The 18,399-nt window shown below is 42.5% G+C and overlaps 1 protein-coding gene across 2 annotated transcripts in view; it reads right to left on the bottom strand.

Annotated features, from left to right (window-relative positions):
• The window catches only part of LOC126295276 (zinc finger CCCH domain-containing protein 10-like), a 122,926-nt gene that overhangs the window by 56,497 nt on the left and 48,030 nt on the right, over positions 1–18,399 (bottom strand). For both annotated transcript variants that reach the window (XM_049987706.1, XM_049987705.1), the window contains exon 4: positions 16,846–17,307. In XM_049987706.1, coding sequence (XP_049843663.1) covers positions 16,846–17,307 — 462 coding nt within the window. The remainder of the gene's footprint in view (positions 1–16,845; positions 17,308–18,399) is intronic.

Here is an 18,399-nt window from a genome sequence, read left to right as displayed (position 1 = left end):
CTCTCACCGGAAAGGGCACCGCGTAACTGCTACCGACTACGGCACTCTGGAGGACCTGTCTGTACTAATTACTAGGGTAACTTTCCAGTCCCCATAAGCATCGCGACATTTCTCTAACTCGTTTTCACGAGCGGTGGAGTGGATACCGAGGGGTAGATGAGGCAATAACATTCACACCAGCACAGCAGAAAGGCTGTTACACTCTTCTTGTCTATAAATCGATTATCAGCAATGAAAGGGTCTACATCACTTAAATGCCAGAGTAAAGGTCTGAAGCAGAAATTGAAGAAAGCCAAAATCATCTGGAGTGGGCATATTTGACTTTGCAGCCAACGTAAAATTTGCCTACCACAAATCACCTATCCTGCCGTAAACTGGGTAGTGGGTGGGATGCTTTCCTCTAGAAGTCACCAAACTTCAACAAAACCTCGTGCGAGTAGGATGCTTACAGACATTAAAGCCCGTTTTACACGAGTGACTTTCTGGTCAGAATCGACCACTCTTAAGTGTGTGTGCCTTTCACGTCCTCGTGTAAATCAGCAACTGGCCACGACACAAGTGTGCCTACAATGTCAATGACCTATAGTGTGTGCCGACTGCGGAGTTCTAAATTTCTTAGTATGTTGCACACTGCATACCTAAGTTGTAACCCATTCTGGTCAACCTCACTCATATTATAAAAATGGATTTTGTGTTTTTGTGTCTTCTTAATCTTTGTTATGTTCTTTCTTTAGTTTTCATTGCACACAGATAAGTTACACAAAACCCTGGTATTTTTTTTTTCCCTACCTACTAGTGATCTACAAGAAAGTTGAAATATGTGAAAGCCAAAAAGCATCTGATTTTTACAGAGAAAAAAAACCTACACTTTGCACAAATGAGAAAATTAATAGATCAATGAGTTGTACTGAAAATTATTTCGGCAATGAAGAAGTCAGTATTATAGGCCGAGAAAAATAATTTTGGTTGTGTTTTGGCAAGAGAACAACATTTAAAGCAAAAGGGTGCTATTTGCTGCACTCCATCAAATTGTCTGATGTTTGCAACTGTATATTAGCTCAAACAAATAATTGTATTTGTTCTGAAATCTTTGGATGACACTTTTCTTATACTTTCAGTTCTGAAGAATGTAGAGAATTTACCACACGACCTTTGCCAAGAACTACATTTGAATTCTCCTTCGGTCATGAATAAACTCTACTGCCATTTTGTTCCCACATTTGATACTACATTTTGATTTTTCCGTAAAAAAGACAAGCCCCTCACAACCTCACTTTTGCCATTCAGATGTAAAACTGCACAGCAGACAGCTCTCGCAAATTTGGTGCTGTGATGTAGATTAAAATGACCACTAAAAATGCAACTCAGAACAGGAATAAAATGCCACGGGTGGGCGACAGACGCACTTGTCTCGAGCTGACGAAGTCGATCATGTGCAAAGGGCTATGTATCAGAGTGCTACTTCAGCTGGAAACTTTCCAAAGTTACTGTTATTTACACTCTCCATGAGACACTGAGATTTAACTGTATTTGGTTTAATTTACTAACATAATGTTAGCAAGTTTTCTAACACACTACCAAACTCTGACAAATACAAATATTGTTTCTGTGATTAACTGTACATTTCTTTCAGACACAAAGGTTATATTTTTGTCCAATGATGTGCTGTAATCAACCAGTCATAAATTAGGGACTCTCAGTTTTGAGACTGCCGGGAGGTGGTACTAAAATATTATGCCCTTTGAACACCCTTCTCTGAGCTACAAAAATATTTTGCACATCTGTCACGATATTTATGGCTATGTACCACAAAGAGATCAATCTTCACAATGCAACTATGAAGAGCATTCTCAAATTAACATAGCAAATACTCATGACACTATAATTTTTCCATCTGGTTTTGAAAAGAAACAGTGATATTTTAGTGGCCAAATAAATGTTCTATGTACTATTTCTGTTCAGATGACAATGACATTTTTAGTGTCCTAGTACCCCAATGAATAGTTTCAACAGTAAGAGTCTTTTTCGGTACTGTCATCCTCAGATTTATTAAGAAGAAAATAAAGAAAAATTAGCTGGACATAAAAAAAAAGAAACTGTGGTTCACTCCAAGAAGATGAAACTTTTACTTATCGTATGGAAATACACCTGCAATTTAAAGCGATATTTATACATAAGAAAAGGAATGTACAAGAGTTACAGTCACTAATTATATCACAGAACGATATCCATTAAGAGTCTATCCAATCCAGTGCTGTCAGCGAGGCGTCGATTATGTCATTCCAGCCTCCACTACAACATCTATCGGAACATTCCTCTACAATGCGTTCAACAGACTGTTCCGCTGCTCCACAGTCACAGAACAGGGAGTCAGAGAGTCCCAATTTGTTAAATGAAGGACTTAGTTCTTCCAAGTCCACATCAGATTCTGTCTAGATGAAACTGGTACGGATTTTCATTTTATTTATGCAGACAATTCTTCTTAATTTTCTCATTTTACAAAGCATTACACGCTTTCGATAGGAATGTTCCGCACACATTTAATGTAACTCTCACTCCGTCAATGCGGCACCGTCCCAGTAATTGGTCAGCAGCCATAATGGGAGCTGAACATTCGACCGTTCACTGCGAGTGACAAGAGCTCCGATGAGCAGGAAGTACATGAGAACCAAACCTCCATATACGGAATGTATGGCCAACTGGTCACTTTACAGCCATCTTGCTGCTCATAACTTGGCCTCTTTGACACATTTTGTCACTTCTATCAAATGAACGAGCTTAACTACCTCGTCTATTGCTGACATAGGATACTAGCTCAAAACTGAACTTCTCGAATCCTCTGCGACAAAAAATTAAAGCAAACAGTGTCGGAAATCATATTTCCAGACAAAAAAAATAAAGACTTACAAGACACTGTCAGACAGCAGTTCAACCTCGTACCGGTACGCACTGCTGGCGGCTATGTAAAAAAATAGTGTTGCAATTTTCTGTGACAGTTACAATGCGCGCCAGAGTACATTAGTGTTATTACCGGGCCTGGTAGGGTATCTAACAGGCCTACAGTGTCAATGTCGAGGAGCACAGAGGTGCTGCATACTGAGGTGAGAGAGTTATTGCCACCTTACAAAGTTTGAAAGGGGCCTCACTGTCAGTTCCCGTTTGGCAGGACTATCGAATCGTGCACGTCTCTACATCTGTGGGGTGTTCAGATGCGATAGTGGCCCGACGTCGGTCTGTACGGTAACATGAGGGACGGCACGATTGTCACCCGAGGTCCCGTCGACCACGTCCGACTGTGACGAGTGAGGATCGCCGTACTGTGCACCGCGATGGTGGAATGCCGTACCGGTGAGTGGGCTAGAGCTGTTGAGATCACTGCAACTTTGACTCAATTTTGTAATCGATAAAATAATGTCACGTAACCTTCCGACCCACAGAGTTTCATTTCATCCTCCTCCCCTTCTCGGGACTCCACTTTATTTGTCAGACAGTTTAAATTTTAAGACGAGGAGACATCCCAGTTTCTGTGCCGCCGTCATTTATTAATGGTGACAGCAGCAAATTCCATAGTCCCTGTTACAGCAGTGAGTTGTTACTTGCTGATCATTTCAAATCCTCAACAACAGCAGCAGCAGCAGGAAAAGGTAACAAAAATGATCAGAAAATGATTACTCAAAGCTGCACGACAAAGATCACTATTCTGGAGCAGTTTTCATTACGGAATTTCGAAGGAGCCATTTGTTAGTACAGAAATCGTGCTTCTCTGGCAGGAAAGTTTATACGAGACATTAGATTAAAACTTTTGTCTCTAGACTGGTTCCCTACCATCACACTTTCAAAATACTTCATTTATTACCAAGACATGGCCGTAGTATACTATATACTGCACATGTTGTAATACAGTTAATGAATTTTCAAAGTGTTGTGCAAAATATAAAATGTATTATGGATAATGGATGTGTGGTAAACAGTACCCTCCATACATCTGTATCACCCCAACACACAGCATTCACAATGTCCCTGCCGATAGTTATTACCTAACAGATAACCAGATTAGGTTCTGAGCTTTCTGCGGAAGTATTCGACAAATATTATTTGACGCACATACTGTACTGTGGATTTACATTTTGAATCGCTCAGTTGAGCTTAGGAACAGCTGTACATAAATTATGAAATTTGTCTGGAAAGTAAGAACCGTTTTGAAAAAAATTAACAAAACCTTTTTTTAAAAATCAAAATTTATTTTTACAAGAAAGAGCATTTCTTTTTCTTATGCTATTTTTCCACACAGTTGTGATCGTTCTTCAAACATCTGACATAGTGGGAAACCAACTTTTCTACGTCCTCTTTATACAATGAAGCTGCCAGTGAAGACCGTCACTGTCGAACATCGTTTTCCGCGTCATCACAACTGTCCTCAAAAATCGGCCTTCATATTCGAGAACGAATGGCAGTAAGAAGGCGCGATATCGGGGCTGCACGGCTGTCGTTGAACTGCTCTGACCAAATTGTCGAATAAGGTTTCGAGTGACACCAGCAGCATGGGGACATGCATTGTCACGAAGCAACACAATGCCTCGACTGAGCATTTGACAACTTTTGTTTTGTATTATGCACCTTCCTTTTGTTCTGAATTGCACACTTAGGTTTTCTCCATGATTCACAGTACTGTACTGTCCTGACAGTTACAAATCCATGAAGGAACTTAACAAGCAGAAAACAAGCAAAAAACAGTGTTCAGCAGTGGTTGTCTTGACTAGTAGCATCTTTCAATGAAGAGGGAATAGAGAAGTTGGTTTCCTGCTATGACAAATGTCTGGACAATGGTGGCAACTACATAGGAAAATGATCTTTATTGTAAAAATGACTTCTGATTTGAAAAAGTAAACAGTACTTACTTTGTCCATGCCCCATATTACACACACACACACACACACACACACACACACACACACACACACACACACACACAATTTTGATAACAATTGCATGCCTTTTATACTGAGAGGCATCCACATGTCTTGCTCATACTGTGGCACCAAGCAGTCAGGCCTGCAAGATGAGTGGTCTGCCAAGCGAGTGGATTTGTTCTTTATTTCTTACAAAAACATCGATGACTGATTATGAGCTCTAGTACCCACAGTGAAGCTACAAATTATTCTCCTGTTTGAAAAATACGCAACGGAAACAGATAACGCACATTTGACTATTTGGAATTTACACAACTCTGATTGTTCACTACGTTCTGGCAATAACACATTTTCTTACTTATTCAACGGCTTTGACCAACACGTGGCCATCACACTAAATATGAATGGTGCATACATTATAAATTCTGGATATCATGGCTACACACTATTCGAAGAACACGGCCACCATCCCTTTTATTTTCACTTTTTTTTTTATTCAGATAAATTCTATTATGATTCATAGATAACCTAAACAGACCATTACATTTTACACAACAATAACAAAATTATGAGAAACTCCACCCAGTGGGCATGGCTTTACATTGGTGATTCTCTATCTTATGGTCTCGTAATTATCTAACGCTACAGTGCACTTTCTGGATAGGATGGTGAATCTTTCGCTATATCTCACACTTCGACTCTCACACCCATCATCACAAAAATTTCCTCCAGACCGAGCGGTACACAAAGGAACATGCATAATCCACTGCCTCTGAACCTATCTTGCTACTCTCCCATGCAAACCACACATACTTAAAATACATGAAATACATCACAGGGGCAACATACATCACAAAGAATAGTCACAACGTTAGAATCACTTCATTTTCAGCTTTCCCACTTCAATTAGTATTCATCCCAGTTTCACACGACACTGCCACACTTCATAACTTTTCTTTCCTACTACGAACTCTGGAGGATATATGCACGTCTTCCTGTGCAATGCAAGCCAAGTGGCGTTGCTGGATAGACGGCTGACTCACCTTGCTTCTCTCTCAGACTATTAGAGTTTGAATCCAGCATCACACGGAAACGTAATACAGAAAGTAATATTAAGAACATATTCGTCACACGCGCGAGTCCTCAACTGATACCATGGACGAGTACTTCTCTTTATCCTTTGTCACATATACAGATTGAGACTCACACAGTACTCACAGCGTGGAAGTACCCGTCTCTAATTTCAAGTCCTGCGCACGCCATTTCTTAAATATTTCCAACTTATAGTACACACGCTAGTAATTCAGCTTAACTTCAGCACTCTGAAGTATTTCAACTTAGTGCTACACGTGGTTTCATTGTGACCGTTGGTCACTTCCTTAGATTACTACGATCCCCTTAATATTACCTGCCTGTCATTTAATTCTCCCCACGAAAGTTCCTGAAATAGAGAAATAATTATTCTAAAGTACTCTTAAGTATTTCACATGCATACCATCTCTCCACACTTTTGTCTTTATGGAGCACACCTAATACAGGTCTTACCAACACAAGATCCAGTGTCAGAGTTCTGAAACATGACCGTTCTTCAGGTCAGCTCGCACCGTCGAGGTGGGAGAGCACCATGTTACCGTATTTGTCAGCCACATTTCAGGCACTCAAAGCTCAGGTAAATTTCATCTCTTTGGTTCCACCAAAGTACCGTCTCAAAGATGATCATATATTGTACATTCATTATCTGTGGTTAGCAGACGAACATACATTCATTCATTTCGCAGATCTCGCCAAATTGGATATAGGGATTTATTTTGTGGAGTGCACATGTGATCAATTAAATAAATAAATTGTCATTCTTTCCTACACTGGTATCCAGCTTCGGTGTATTAAGTGAAATTGAGTTGTTATTAGAAAAAATGTGTTGTTCTGACAAGAATAATGAAGAATGTTGCACCTATTTTCAATGTCGGGCGGTACTGTACCCTTTCAATACTTTTCGTGTATTCTTGCCTGTTTGCTGTAATGATACGTAAAACATCAGTAATCAAATGAGAATAGCGTGAGTCCACGAATTACTTCAAACTAAAATTGTGTCCCAAGATTTACTTGTAGATGAATGTCAAATCTGACTACGATATATGCTAATGTATAAAAATTATTCTTGTTGCAGCACCCCATTCAGTAGGAATTTTAAAAATTTTCCTTACCTACTGGCCTCAAAAAGTGGTGCTGAAAGTGCAACACCGTAGCATTATTTCAGTGGAATCTTCCTAACACACAATACACATCCTGTGCTACACACATTAACAAGAGAGCCCAACACGGCTGCAAGTGACATGTGGCGCCAGTCAGCCAATCACAAACTGCAGACTGTGGTAGTGAAAATGGACAACCGTACTTCTGCTTAATGTAGCTTTTCTCTGGAGCTCACTAATGGATACAACTGAGCAGCATTCACTACAATAAATTTACGCAACAATATGCGATAGGCGTGAAAGGAAATGTGCTTCTGTCATAATCTTTCTCTGTTCATTACAGGGCCTATCTAGTGGCTAAGTTTTGTGAAGAGTCAGTAGAGTCACCTCTGCCTCCAGGCATCAGGTCCAACTTCCTCCACTCGAGGTCCTTCTGTATGACAGTCATCCTCATCACGTTGCCTACAGACTTCACTGGGAGTATCATCGCACCTGCATATGTCGCAGCTGCATCAGCTCAGAATGTGTGAGGCATGCACAATAAGCTGCTACTACTGCAAACCGAAGTCCGGACCGATAATATGGGCGTCTGTGAAGAGGACGGGTTCGTGTCCCAAATTTCACTGCTGCATCCCAAAATCACAAATTCTGTTATCGCGACTATTTTTACATAACCATCCAACCGATACTGCACCCGTCCAAATGTACGCCACTGCTCTGCAATTCACACTTAAGTGCCTCCCACAGGGCTCACAGAACCACTTTGATACTAATTCTCTACCGTTCCACTCTCGAACACTTAAATCTCTCTCTGAGAGCTCCGATTTCTTTTATTTTTGGTCATTTCCTGCTATACGGGTGGGTGGCAAAAAAATATTTCCACATTCGGAGAGCAGTGGAGATTTTGTGAAAAGATCTTGCTGTTGCATAACTATGAAAATCCCCAAACCACCTTCCCTAGCCTCTGGCCCCTACCCTTGCAACCGCCCTCGGTGTAAAACCTGTCCCATGCACCCTCCCACCACCACCTACTCCAGTCCTGTAACCCGGAAGGTGTACACGATCAAAGTCAGAGCCACGTGTGAAAGCACCCACGTGATTTACCAACTGACCTGCCTACACTGTGAAGCTTTCTATGTTGGAATGACCAGCGACAAACTGTCCATTCGCATGAATGGACACAGGCAGACAGTGTTGTGTTGGTAATGAGGATCACCCTATGGCTAAACATGCCTCTGTGCACGTTCAGCACATCTTGGCACAGTGTTACACCGTCCGGGTTATCTGGATACTTCCTACTGACACCAACCTGTCAGAACTCCGGAGATGGGAACTTGCCCTTCAGTATATCCTCTCTTCCCGTTACCCACCAGGCCTCGACCTCCGCTAATTTCAAGTTGCTGCTGCTCGTACCTCACCTGTCATTCGACAACATCTTTGCCTCTGTACTTCCGCCTCGACTGACATCTCTGCCCAAACTCTTTGCCTTTACAAATGTCTGTGTGTGTGTGTGTGTGTGTGTGTGTGTGTGTGTGTGTGTGTGTGTGTGTTTGTGTGTGTGCGCGCGCACGCACGCACGCACAGCGATTGAAGGCGTATACCTGTCCTTCCCCCCCCCCCCCCCCCCCCCCCCCCCCCCAAGGTAAGTCTTATCACTCCCAGGATTGGAATGACTCCTTACTCTCTCCCTTAAAATCCACATCCTTTCGTCTTTCCCTCTCCTTCCCTCTTTCCTGATGAAGCAACCGTTGGTTGCAAAAGCTTGAATTTGTGTGTGTGTGTGTGTGTATGTGTGTGTGTGTGTGTGTGTGTGTGTGAACATGCCAACGCTTTCGTTTGGTAAGTTACATCATCTTTGTTTTTAGATTTAATTACAGATTTCTGTAGTTGTATGTATACATTTGGATGTAGCTGTATTGCGTTGATGTACTGGTGGATATTGTGTGGTATGACTCCTGTAGTTGATAGTATAACTGGTACGATGTCAACTTTATCCTGAAGCCACATGTCTTTGATTTCCTCAGCCAGTTGGACGTATTTTTCAATTTTTTCTCCTGTTTTCTTCTGTATATTTGTTGTTTTGGGTATGGAAATTCCGATTAATTGTGTTAATTTCTTCTTTTTATTGGTGAGTATGATGTCAGGTTTGTTATGTGGTGGTGTTTTATCTGTTATAATGTTTCTGTTCCAGTATAATTTCTATTCATCATTCTCCAGTACATTTTGTGGTGGATACTTGTATGTGGGAATGTGTTGTTTTCTTAATTTATGCTGTATGGCAAGTTGTTGATGTATTTTTTTGCTACATTGTCATGTCTTCTGGGGTATTCTGTGTTTGCTAGTATTGTACATCCGCTTGTGATGTGATCTACTGTTTCTATTCGTTGTTTGCAAAGTCTGCATTTATCTGTTGTGGTATTGGGATCTTTAATAATATGCTTGCTGTAATATGTGGTGTTTATTGTTTATCCTGTATTGCAATCATGAATCCTTCCGTCTCACTGTATATATTGCCTTTTCTTAGCCATGTGTTGGATGCGTCTTGATCAATGTGTGACTGTGTTAGATGATACGGGTGCTTGCCATGTAGTGTTTATATTATTATTATTATTATTATTATTATTATTATTATATTCCTTTCTCAGATGTTATGTCTGGTTAAAAGTGGAAAGTGATGCGGACCTTGATCAAGCATGACTTCCTTATTATTATTATTATTATTATTATTATTATTATTATTATTATTATTTCACCAGCATTCTTCGTTACATAGGGTGTATATGCGGACAAGAAAAAAAAATTCCTTTGTTTTCCCTGGTTAAAAAAGAACTTTTTCCCCAAGTGAAAATACACTTTTCCCACGGTAAGTGGCAGTATACATTTTCTCAGAGCTGTAAAAATATCAATCCTCTGAATGGTAACGGTTTTATACACCAGCGTAGAACTTCCCAGCACTTCAGGGAACGAAAAAACTATGCAAAAAAAAGTTCTGGAAGGATCTTTGATGTGCAGCAACATTTATGCTGCAGATTTTCATTAGGAAAGTATAGATTCGAATTTCACCAAACACAGCGCATTAGTTTCCCAACCACTGAGGCCGAGATTGAAATGTGCTTTTGTAAGCCAATCACAGCTTATGTCATGTGATCTTGCCAGCCAATAACAGCAGATATTCAGAGCATAGGATACATGATGTAGTCAGCCAATAGCAATATTAATGTTAAGTAGCACGAACACGCAAATAGGAAAAGTTAATGGTTTAAATTAATGTACATAGTGTAGCTACAATAACAGCTAAGCTTTCACATCTAATATTGGTCTTTTTACGTGTGTTAGATTTTAAGATACATCACGCAAACATGCCAGCAAAATTTTAAATAATGACATTAATGCTTGGTATTCTGGGCTCAAAATTCTTCTGAGTGGCTAGTCCTCAACGTGTTAGGTTTTAAATGAGAGTCAAATGCTACATGATTTAAAAAAGTTATTGCACATTCTCACACGTATATCTCTTACATGACGTCATAAAAGAAATGGAACATCAAAGAATACTGGAGCATCAGAATTTTGTACACCATATTAAAATGCATAATTCAGCTCAAAGTGCACATTCATATGTCCAGATTCACAATGAAGTAGGCCCAACCAGATATTAAGCTTTTCAGTGTGATTTTCGAGATGCAAATTTTATCACAGTACCAATACTTATTATCTCACGTTCGGTTCTTTATTACGATATAATGCCATATGTGCCAGACGATGAAAATGTGCACTCAAAATTCAGTGAACATTTGAAACTGGCCGACAGTGTGGAATGAAATCTTTCGTATCTAATAAATAGACTGCCTCTGCAGGAAAGATTATTAAAGCCACATTTATTTAGCAAACCGACCAAAATAACTTCACAGTTCTGCAAGGCAATTAATGCTCGATTGCCAAAAATGCGGAAATAAGGTAAAATCAGAAAACAAAACTAATAACATATTTTAGCCTTCTGTAATTACATGAATGTATTTTAATTCACTTGACAGCTCCCAGCCGCAGAAATCCGTATTGTTTCCATTTGACGTGAGAACTGTAAACTAGGAGGAAACAGCAAAATCACTAAACATAAACATGGCTCACACGGATGCTAACCTCCTCCTCACTATAACTCAGACTGCTCTGCGCATGCACGAATCCGGTAGCTTGGGCACGACAGAAAATATTATTCCAGGTAGCATCTGGTTGCTTGTTACTACTGTTGATACAGCTAACAGCCGCACTTCGAGTAGCCGGAAGAGGAGAAAGGTAATGCATATACGCAAGTCAACTGCGCATATGCGTGAGAATGCTGGCAACTGCTCAAATGATCTTACTGTAAACAGTTGTGACATCACGCTCGTGGGCAACACTTTATTGTTATGAAGTATTCCACAGTTTTCGGCCTAAAGCCTTAGTGTTTATCAGTACTTACCACTCAGAATTTTAAAAAGTTAACTGAAGACTAAAGAAATGAAAAATTCCTGGAATTCTAAACAATTCCCTGGTTTTTCCCCAGTTTTCTCCCAGATGGAAAAGTTCCCAGGTTTTTCCAAGATTTCCTGGAGCTTATACACACTGCTACCCTTTTTAAATCTATAATAAAAAAACTATGATCCCTGACAAACCTCCTGTGTCAGTGGGTCCTCTAGCAATGGCTATGGGAAGCAAACGCAGATCAGATCATTGCAATTACGAATGATAATTTTATAGTAAATGACGATGACAATTATATACTATACACAAAACCTGCTGCACAAAATCTTTACGATTCATCTGTTTGTTCATTCTCTCTTTCTCTGCCCACACACACTTTTACAATATGCAGCCCTTTTTTATTTGTAATGGGTTCCTTCCTCAGGTGCTGAGGGAAACTAAGACGATTCTGATCCTAACAAATACTCCTCTTATCTTTGGCACATTGGCTGATTATTGATTTTGTTGATGCTCATCCAAAATGGTAGCTCCCATTATTAAAATCACAATTTGCAATGTCAGAAAAGAAGTGGGAAGGTGTAAGAGCGCGGGGGTGGGGTGCGTTGGTGAAAAAGGGGGGGGGGGGGGTGTTGTAGAGAGAGAGAGAGAGAGAGAGAGAGAGAGAGAGAGAGAGAGAGAGAGAGAGAGAGAGAGAGAGAATTGCATTCATCAACTCGGAAACATGGGAGAGATTTCAGGATGCATTAGGGTGTTACAAAAAAGTGACAATGAAAACATTACAACAATGGGCAACGACAGTGTGAGGAGTATAAGCAGAAAGAAAAGAAAATTACAGTATGAGTGGGAATTAAAACCATACTGGCAAATTGATAGCTGGTGCACTATATCACTGCGATATGCCACTTACTTCATCATTGTTACTCACCAATCCCTGATACTGTACTTAAAAATCTTTAGAGAACATTTTCTCTTTCCTTATGGCCCACTCAGGCAACATATTTTAGGAACTTGCAAGGCGCATCTACCTGCTTCTACTCACACAGTTTAAGTCAAATTGGTAAGCCCCTTCCCACACCCTCCCCTTGTGGGCACAGGTGAGATAGGTCTGAACCCCGGTATCTATCTGTCCTAGTTGGGTAAAGCACTACTCTTTTCAAACCAACCACGGGTTTGGACTACTGTCAGACTATGGCTATTTATTGTTTATTGTATGTACACACGTAGTAAACAATAGTACAAAATCTCATTCTCTTTCAATGCATAGATAATTGCTTTCCCAAATTTCAAGAAATGAAAACTGCTCATATGTCTGAGGGTGGTATGAAACAAAACATTTCAAAACCATTTGTGCTGGTAAGTTAAACTGTGTTATTTTAAAACTCTTAGTTTAAGCTTTAATTTAGTATGTAACACAATAATGTTGTAACATTTGCTTGATTTTACTAAAATCGAAAAACACTCATTTTGTTTTTCTAAAAATGTTCACTCGTGTAGTTACAAACAATGGTTCAAATTTCAAGAGGCAGAAAGAATGGTTTTTGAAATGCCAATTCCTAGAATGTACCTAATAGACAAACTGCATCCAGATGAACTACTTTATCAGATACAGTTTCAAACAGCTTTACTTTCTGTGCATAAATGTCAGAAATGTAATCAACTCTGAGATGCTAGTATTGCACATCAGATGGTGAAGGCCACTTTGGAAAGATAATGTGCATACAAATGTGTTTGCAAAATAAAAGTGCACAAATGCAATGATGTATCAGTGTGCTCGATGCGATGGTGCCACTCCATTTGTGGGTGGGCAGTTGAATGTTCTGCATAAGATACATGTCACATAATGCAACGATGATTGTATCAAATCCGAGTACAAGTTGGGCTTGAACTACCACATTTCCAACATTGCTAATCTCATAAACAATTGCAGGGTAGCTATTACTGAGTACTTGATGATGTGTGTTGTTTGTTGTTTTCTTTTTTTATTTTGAAATGTGTGAAGAGACTAATCCCCGTCCACAAAAATTCAGCGATCCCTATGACTGTGTGTGAGTTTTGGTTTTGCAGAAATGCAGATCACGTGTACAGGCTATTACCCTGTTAGAGGGAGGTGGGGCTCCTTTCCTCATGCTGCTACTATCCCCTCCCATTTCATAATACTAGTTTGTTTACACACATGGCAGACCGCCATTTTCTAGTGTCCACACTTAAAATCTGTCAGTGTATTTCAACTGGTGTGACGGATTTACTTTTAGTTCTTCTACAATAAATGCCTTGTCAGCTCTATCTGTAGCATTGTCAACTACGAGTACCACGGTATGAATGCCCACAAAAGGTCGTAATTAATATTCTGACGATTTTGTTAACACTGAATTGGGTGGGAAAAGAAAAATAGAAGCTCTCAGTTCACTGGTCCAAAATTCTGCAGTTTCTCAATGGAAACTATTATTTGTTGAGAGCTCAAATAAACAATAGGGTGGCCGATGGAGGGAGGGGCAGGGGAGAGGGAGAGGCAGCGTGGGGGAGGGAGAGGGAGAGGGAGGGAGGGAGGGAGAGAGAGAGAGAGGGAGGGAGAGAGAGAGAGAGGGAGGGAGAGAGAGAGAGAGAGGGAGAGAGAGAGAGAGGGAGGGAGGGAGGGAGAGAGAGAGAGAGGGAGGGAAAGAGAGAGGGAGGGAAAGAGAGAGGGAGGGAGAGAGAGAGAGAGGGAGAGAGAGAGAGAGGGAGAGAGAGGGAGGGAGAGGGAGGGAGAGGGAGGGAGAGGGAGGGAGAGGGAGGGAGAGGGAGGGAGGGAGGGAGAGGGAGGGAGGGAGGGAGAGGGAGGGAGGGAGAGGGAGGGAGGGAGGGAGAGGAAGGGAGGGAGGGAGGGAGGGAGGGAGGGAGGGAGGGAGGGAGGGAGAGGGAGGGAGGGAGGGAGAGGGAGGGAGAAGGAGGGAGAGAGAGGGGGAGAGGGAGAGGGAGGGAGGGGGAGGGGAGGGAGGGAGAGGGAGGGAGGGGGAGGGAGAGGGGAGAGGGAGGGAGGGGGAGGGGCATGGAGGGGAGGGAGGGGGTGGGAGGGGGAGGGAGGGGGAGGGAGGGGGAAGGAGGAAGGGAGGGAGAGGGAGGGAGAGGGAGGGAGAGGGAGGGAGAGGGAGGGAGAGGGAGGGAGAGGGAGGGAGAGGGAGGGAGAGGGAGGGAGAGGGAGGGAGAGGGAGGGAGAGGGAGGGAGAGGGAGGGAGAGGGAGGGAGAGGGAGGGAGAGGGAGGGAGAGGGAGGGAGAGGGAGGGAGAGGGAGGGAGGGAGAGGGAGGGAGAGGGAGGGAGAGGGAGGGAGAGGGAGGGAGAGGGAGGGAGAGGGAGGGAGAGGGAGGGAGAGGGAGGAGAGGGAGGGAGAGGGAGGGAGAGGGAGGGAGAGGGAGGGAGAGGGAGGGAGAGGGAGGGAGAGGGAGGGAGAGGGAGGGAGAGGGAGGGAGAAGGAGGGAGAAGGAGTGAAAGGGGGAGAAAGGGGGGAGAGAGGGGGGGACAACATTCAGTTTCAGTAGTCATTAACTGCCACTCTCAGATTTACAATATTTGAATCTAGAATAGATAAAATGTCAAATTTTGTGACATTATGTAACAACTGACAGTTTCTTGCGATGTCCCTAAAAACCACAGGTTTTTGTATCATTTTACACTTTTCTGTTATATAAGTTTTCCTGCGCCTAGGTACAACAAAAAAAACTGTTTTCCCTCACTTTCTACATTAAATATGGACTAACAAAAAATGTGCACAACAATTACTTCAAAAAGCACTCCTAATGAAGACAAATGCAACATCACCGGTAAGTATCTAAACAAATAACTCTTAGTAGAAATGATTAAGAGCCTCTTTTGTGTTTGTGTGTGTGTTCCATACAATTACTTTTGAAAACACTCTAATATAGAAACAATCACACTATAACTTTAGAATAAAAGCAACAACGGAACTACCTATTTTTTGAATCTGGAGTATTCCTTCCAATATCAACTTGTAAAAATAGTAATTGTGTGATGCAACACTAGATCGCGTGTTTCTGCATCTTCGAATTGTATCAAAGACAAAAGAACTATACATAGGAAACACACAAATCTTAATGAAAAAATAAAGAGTGTGTTTTGCAAGATTAAATTAATCTCACAGTAGTTTGCGTTGCAAACCAAATGAAAGCACAGCTCAAGAGCTTTAAAATGACACTAGATCAACACCACAGGGTGACTTTACAACATGGGACAAACTGCAGAAAACAGTTCCTGAGAGGATAGGGAGCAAAAAATGATCACACAACCATACAGCCACAAATGTGTTCCGAAGGAGGTGTTCAATAGCCACATTAGCCTCTGTATCACCAAAGGCACATCTTACGCCAGCGGTTACCGGTAATTACCGTCCACCGAGGTCGAAATGGTGCCGACAATTTGTAGTCGAGGTACTCGCAGGTAGGTGACGTGCAGGTCGACAATATCACCTCTCGTACAGATAGCCTCGGCTGCGAATAGGACGATTATAGAAATCCCGGCACCGTGGTGACCCACACGACGACTCCGAGACAAAACTGTCGCCACAGAGTTGAGTCAGGTAAGTGCCGAGGCCTGTACGTGATACAGACAGTGGCAGATGTGGTGGAAAACTTTCCCCGGTTATCCGGCTTGCCCCGTGTTGGTGGGCCACCTGCCCGGTGTCTACAGCACAGATCTTTTACCTTCACCTTCAAAAGGCTGTACCTCTCCCGGCAAGCATTTCCAGCATACACCCGTAAAACGTTTCTCGCTATTTGTCCCCTCGCAGATCGTTTCCCGCAGTCTGTCCACATTTATCAAATTCGTCCTGCACAGTTTCAATAGTTTTGGAGTCATATGTCAATTTACTCCCCAAAACATAGGAAAAATTTTGCATTTTTTTATATGCGGAAACCAAAACTGGACAGAGCTCAAAGCTTTTAGAATTTACAATATTTCCTAACTGCAAGGCGATTGCCAAATGTTAAAAAGTCATTGAAATCTGGGGCACAAAGTTTCTAAAATTAATAACAATCAGTCAGTCGATTCGATACAGACTCGCCCTACAGAACAATTAGGAGCAAAACGAGTGGCCGAGGTGTAATCGGACTCCATCCGAGTGCCAAAAATGCCGACTCACACTCGTGCTACTGCAAACCAATTTCGTACAGTACACAGCCCCGACCGCAACTCCGAAGGTGCGATCTTACAACTAGAGGACCGTGCAAACACCGGTACCGGATTCTTTCCAAAAAGGAGCCCCGAGCAGAAACAAGGTAATTTGGCAGCACGTACCTCAAGTACTGCTCGGGTGCGACGGCAGCGTAGTGTTGCGCAGTGCCATTGGCGATATCGCCGACAGCACCCACCTGCCACGGTGGAGGGGGCGGCGGCTGCCCCAAGTGGTGGTAAGCGGCGAGCGCGGGGTGGTGTGCGGCGGCGGCAGCCGCCGCCGCGGCCGACATGGCGGCCACGGTGCCGGGGTGCGCCGCGACGGAGCCCTGCATCGCCCCAACGCCCCCGGCAGCCGCGGCGGCTGCCGCCGCAGCGGCGGCTGCCGCCGTCCCGTTACCGGCGGCGGCCGTCCCGGTGGCACTCGCCTGGTGGTGCAATGTGCTCGCCTGCTGCTGCTGTTGCTGCTGCTGCTGCTGCATGGCCGCCGCGACCATGGCCGCCGCCGCGGGTGAGCTCGCTGCTGCCACCTGGCTCACGTATCCCAGCTCCTCCTGGTACTCGCGCACTGACAGGTGACGGAACCTGCAAAGAGTGACTCCGGTCGAGAAACTTCAAAAATTTGCATCAGCAACAGAGATGTGAAACCTGGCTCGAAATGGGAAATTCCAAAATAAGTGGTATACTGTAGAGTATAAATCCTCGGCAATGATTATGTAAATGAGGTACTGTAGTGAATCCGTAACTGTGTTCAGTGCTCCACATGTTTCTCTCAATACTTGCAACAAAATAAATGTGAACTACAAATGTTAGTTTAAATAGCAATAGTTGTTACTGACAGCAGCTCTCTCTCTCTCTCTCTCTCTCTCTCTCTCTCTCTCTCTCTCTCTCTCTCTCTCTGTCTGTGTGTGTGTGTGTGTGTGTGTGTGTGTGTGTGTGTGTGTGTGTGTGAATTTATCTCATGATCAATTTCAGTGTCATTTATTTCAAATTTTGCCATTTGTTTCTAATGTATTTTTAAGCAATGTAAGTTCCATATTATTGTTTGATTTCACCTTTTTTCGTGTCCATGAATTACATTATCAAAAAAGGGAATGACTTATGTTACTTCTGAACCACTATACTCTGCAAACCATTGTGAGGTGCACGGCAGAGAGTATGTTCCATTGTATCAGTTATTAGTGTGTTCCCTGTTCCAGCCACGTACAGAGTGCAGGAGGAAGATTTGTTTTAATGCTTCTGTGCGTGCAGTAATTATTATAATCTTATCCTCACGATAGCTATGTAAGCAATGTCTAGGGGATTGTAGTACATCCCTAGAGTAATAATTTAAAGCCGGTTCATGAAACTTTGTTAATAGACTTACTTGGGATATTTTACATCTGTCTTCAAGAGTCTGCCAGTTCAGCTCGTTCAGTATCTCTGTGATTCTCTCCCACGGGATTAAACGAACCTGTGACCATTCGTGTTGCTCTTAGAATTGTCAGAGCTAACCAGTTAAAGAAAAATATCGCAGTGCCAATTTTCACTGTTTTGAAAGTTTTTTCAATGAAAGAATTGTCACAATTTCAGAGTTCTCTTCTAATTCGTTCATTCCCCCTTCAGCCAGCATTTTCAAAATGTAGCGACCCCAAAAGCCTCGATACTCGCCCGGATCGAGTCCCGTGTCGTGTGAGG

The sequence above is a fragment of the Schistocerca gregaria genome, chromosome 11, assembly GCF_023897955.1.
Source record: "Schistocerca gregaria isolate iqSchGreg1 chromosome 11, iqSchGreg1.2, whole genome shotgun sequence".
In the NCBI taxonomy this organism is placed as follows: domain Eukaryota; kingdom Metazoa; phylum Arthropoda; class Insecta; order Orthoptera; family Acrididae; genus Schistocerca; species Schistocerca gregaria.
This window is presented reverse-complemented; position numbering and strand designations above follow the sequence as displayed.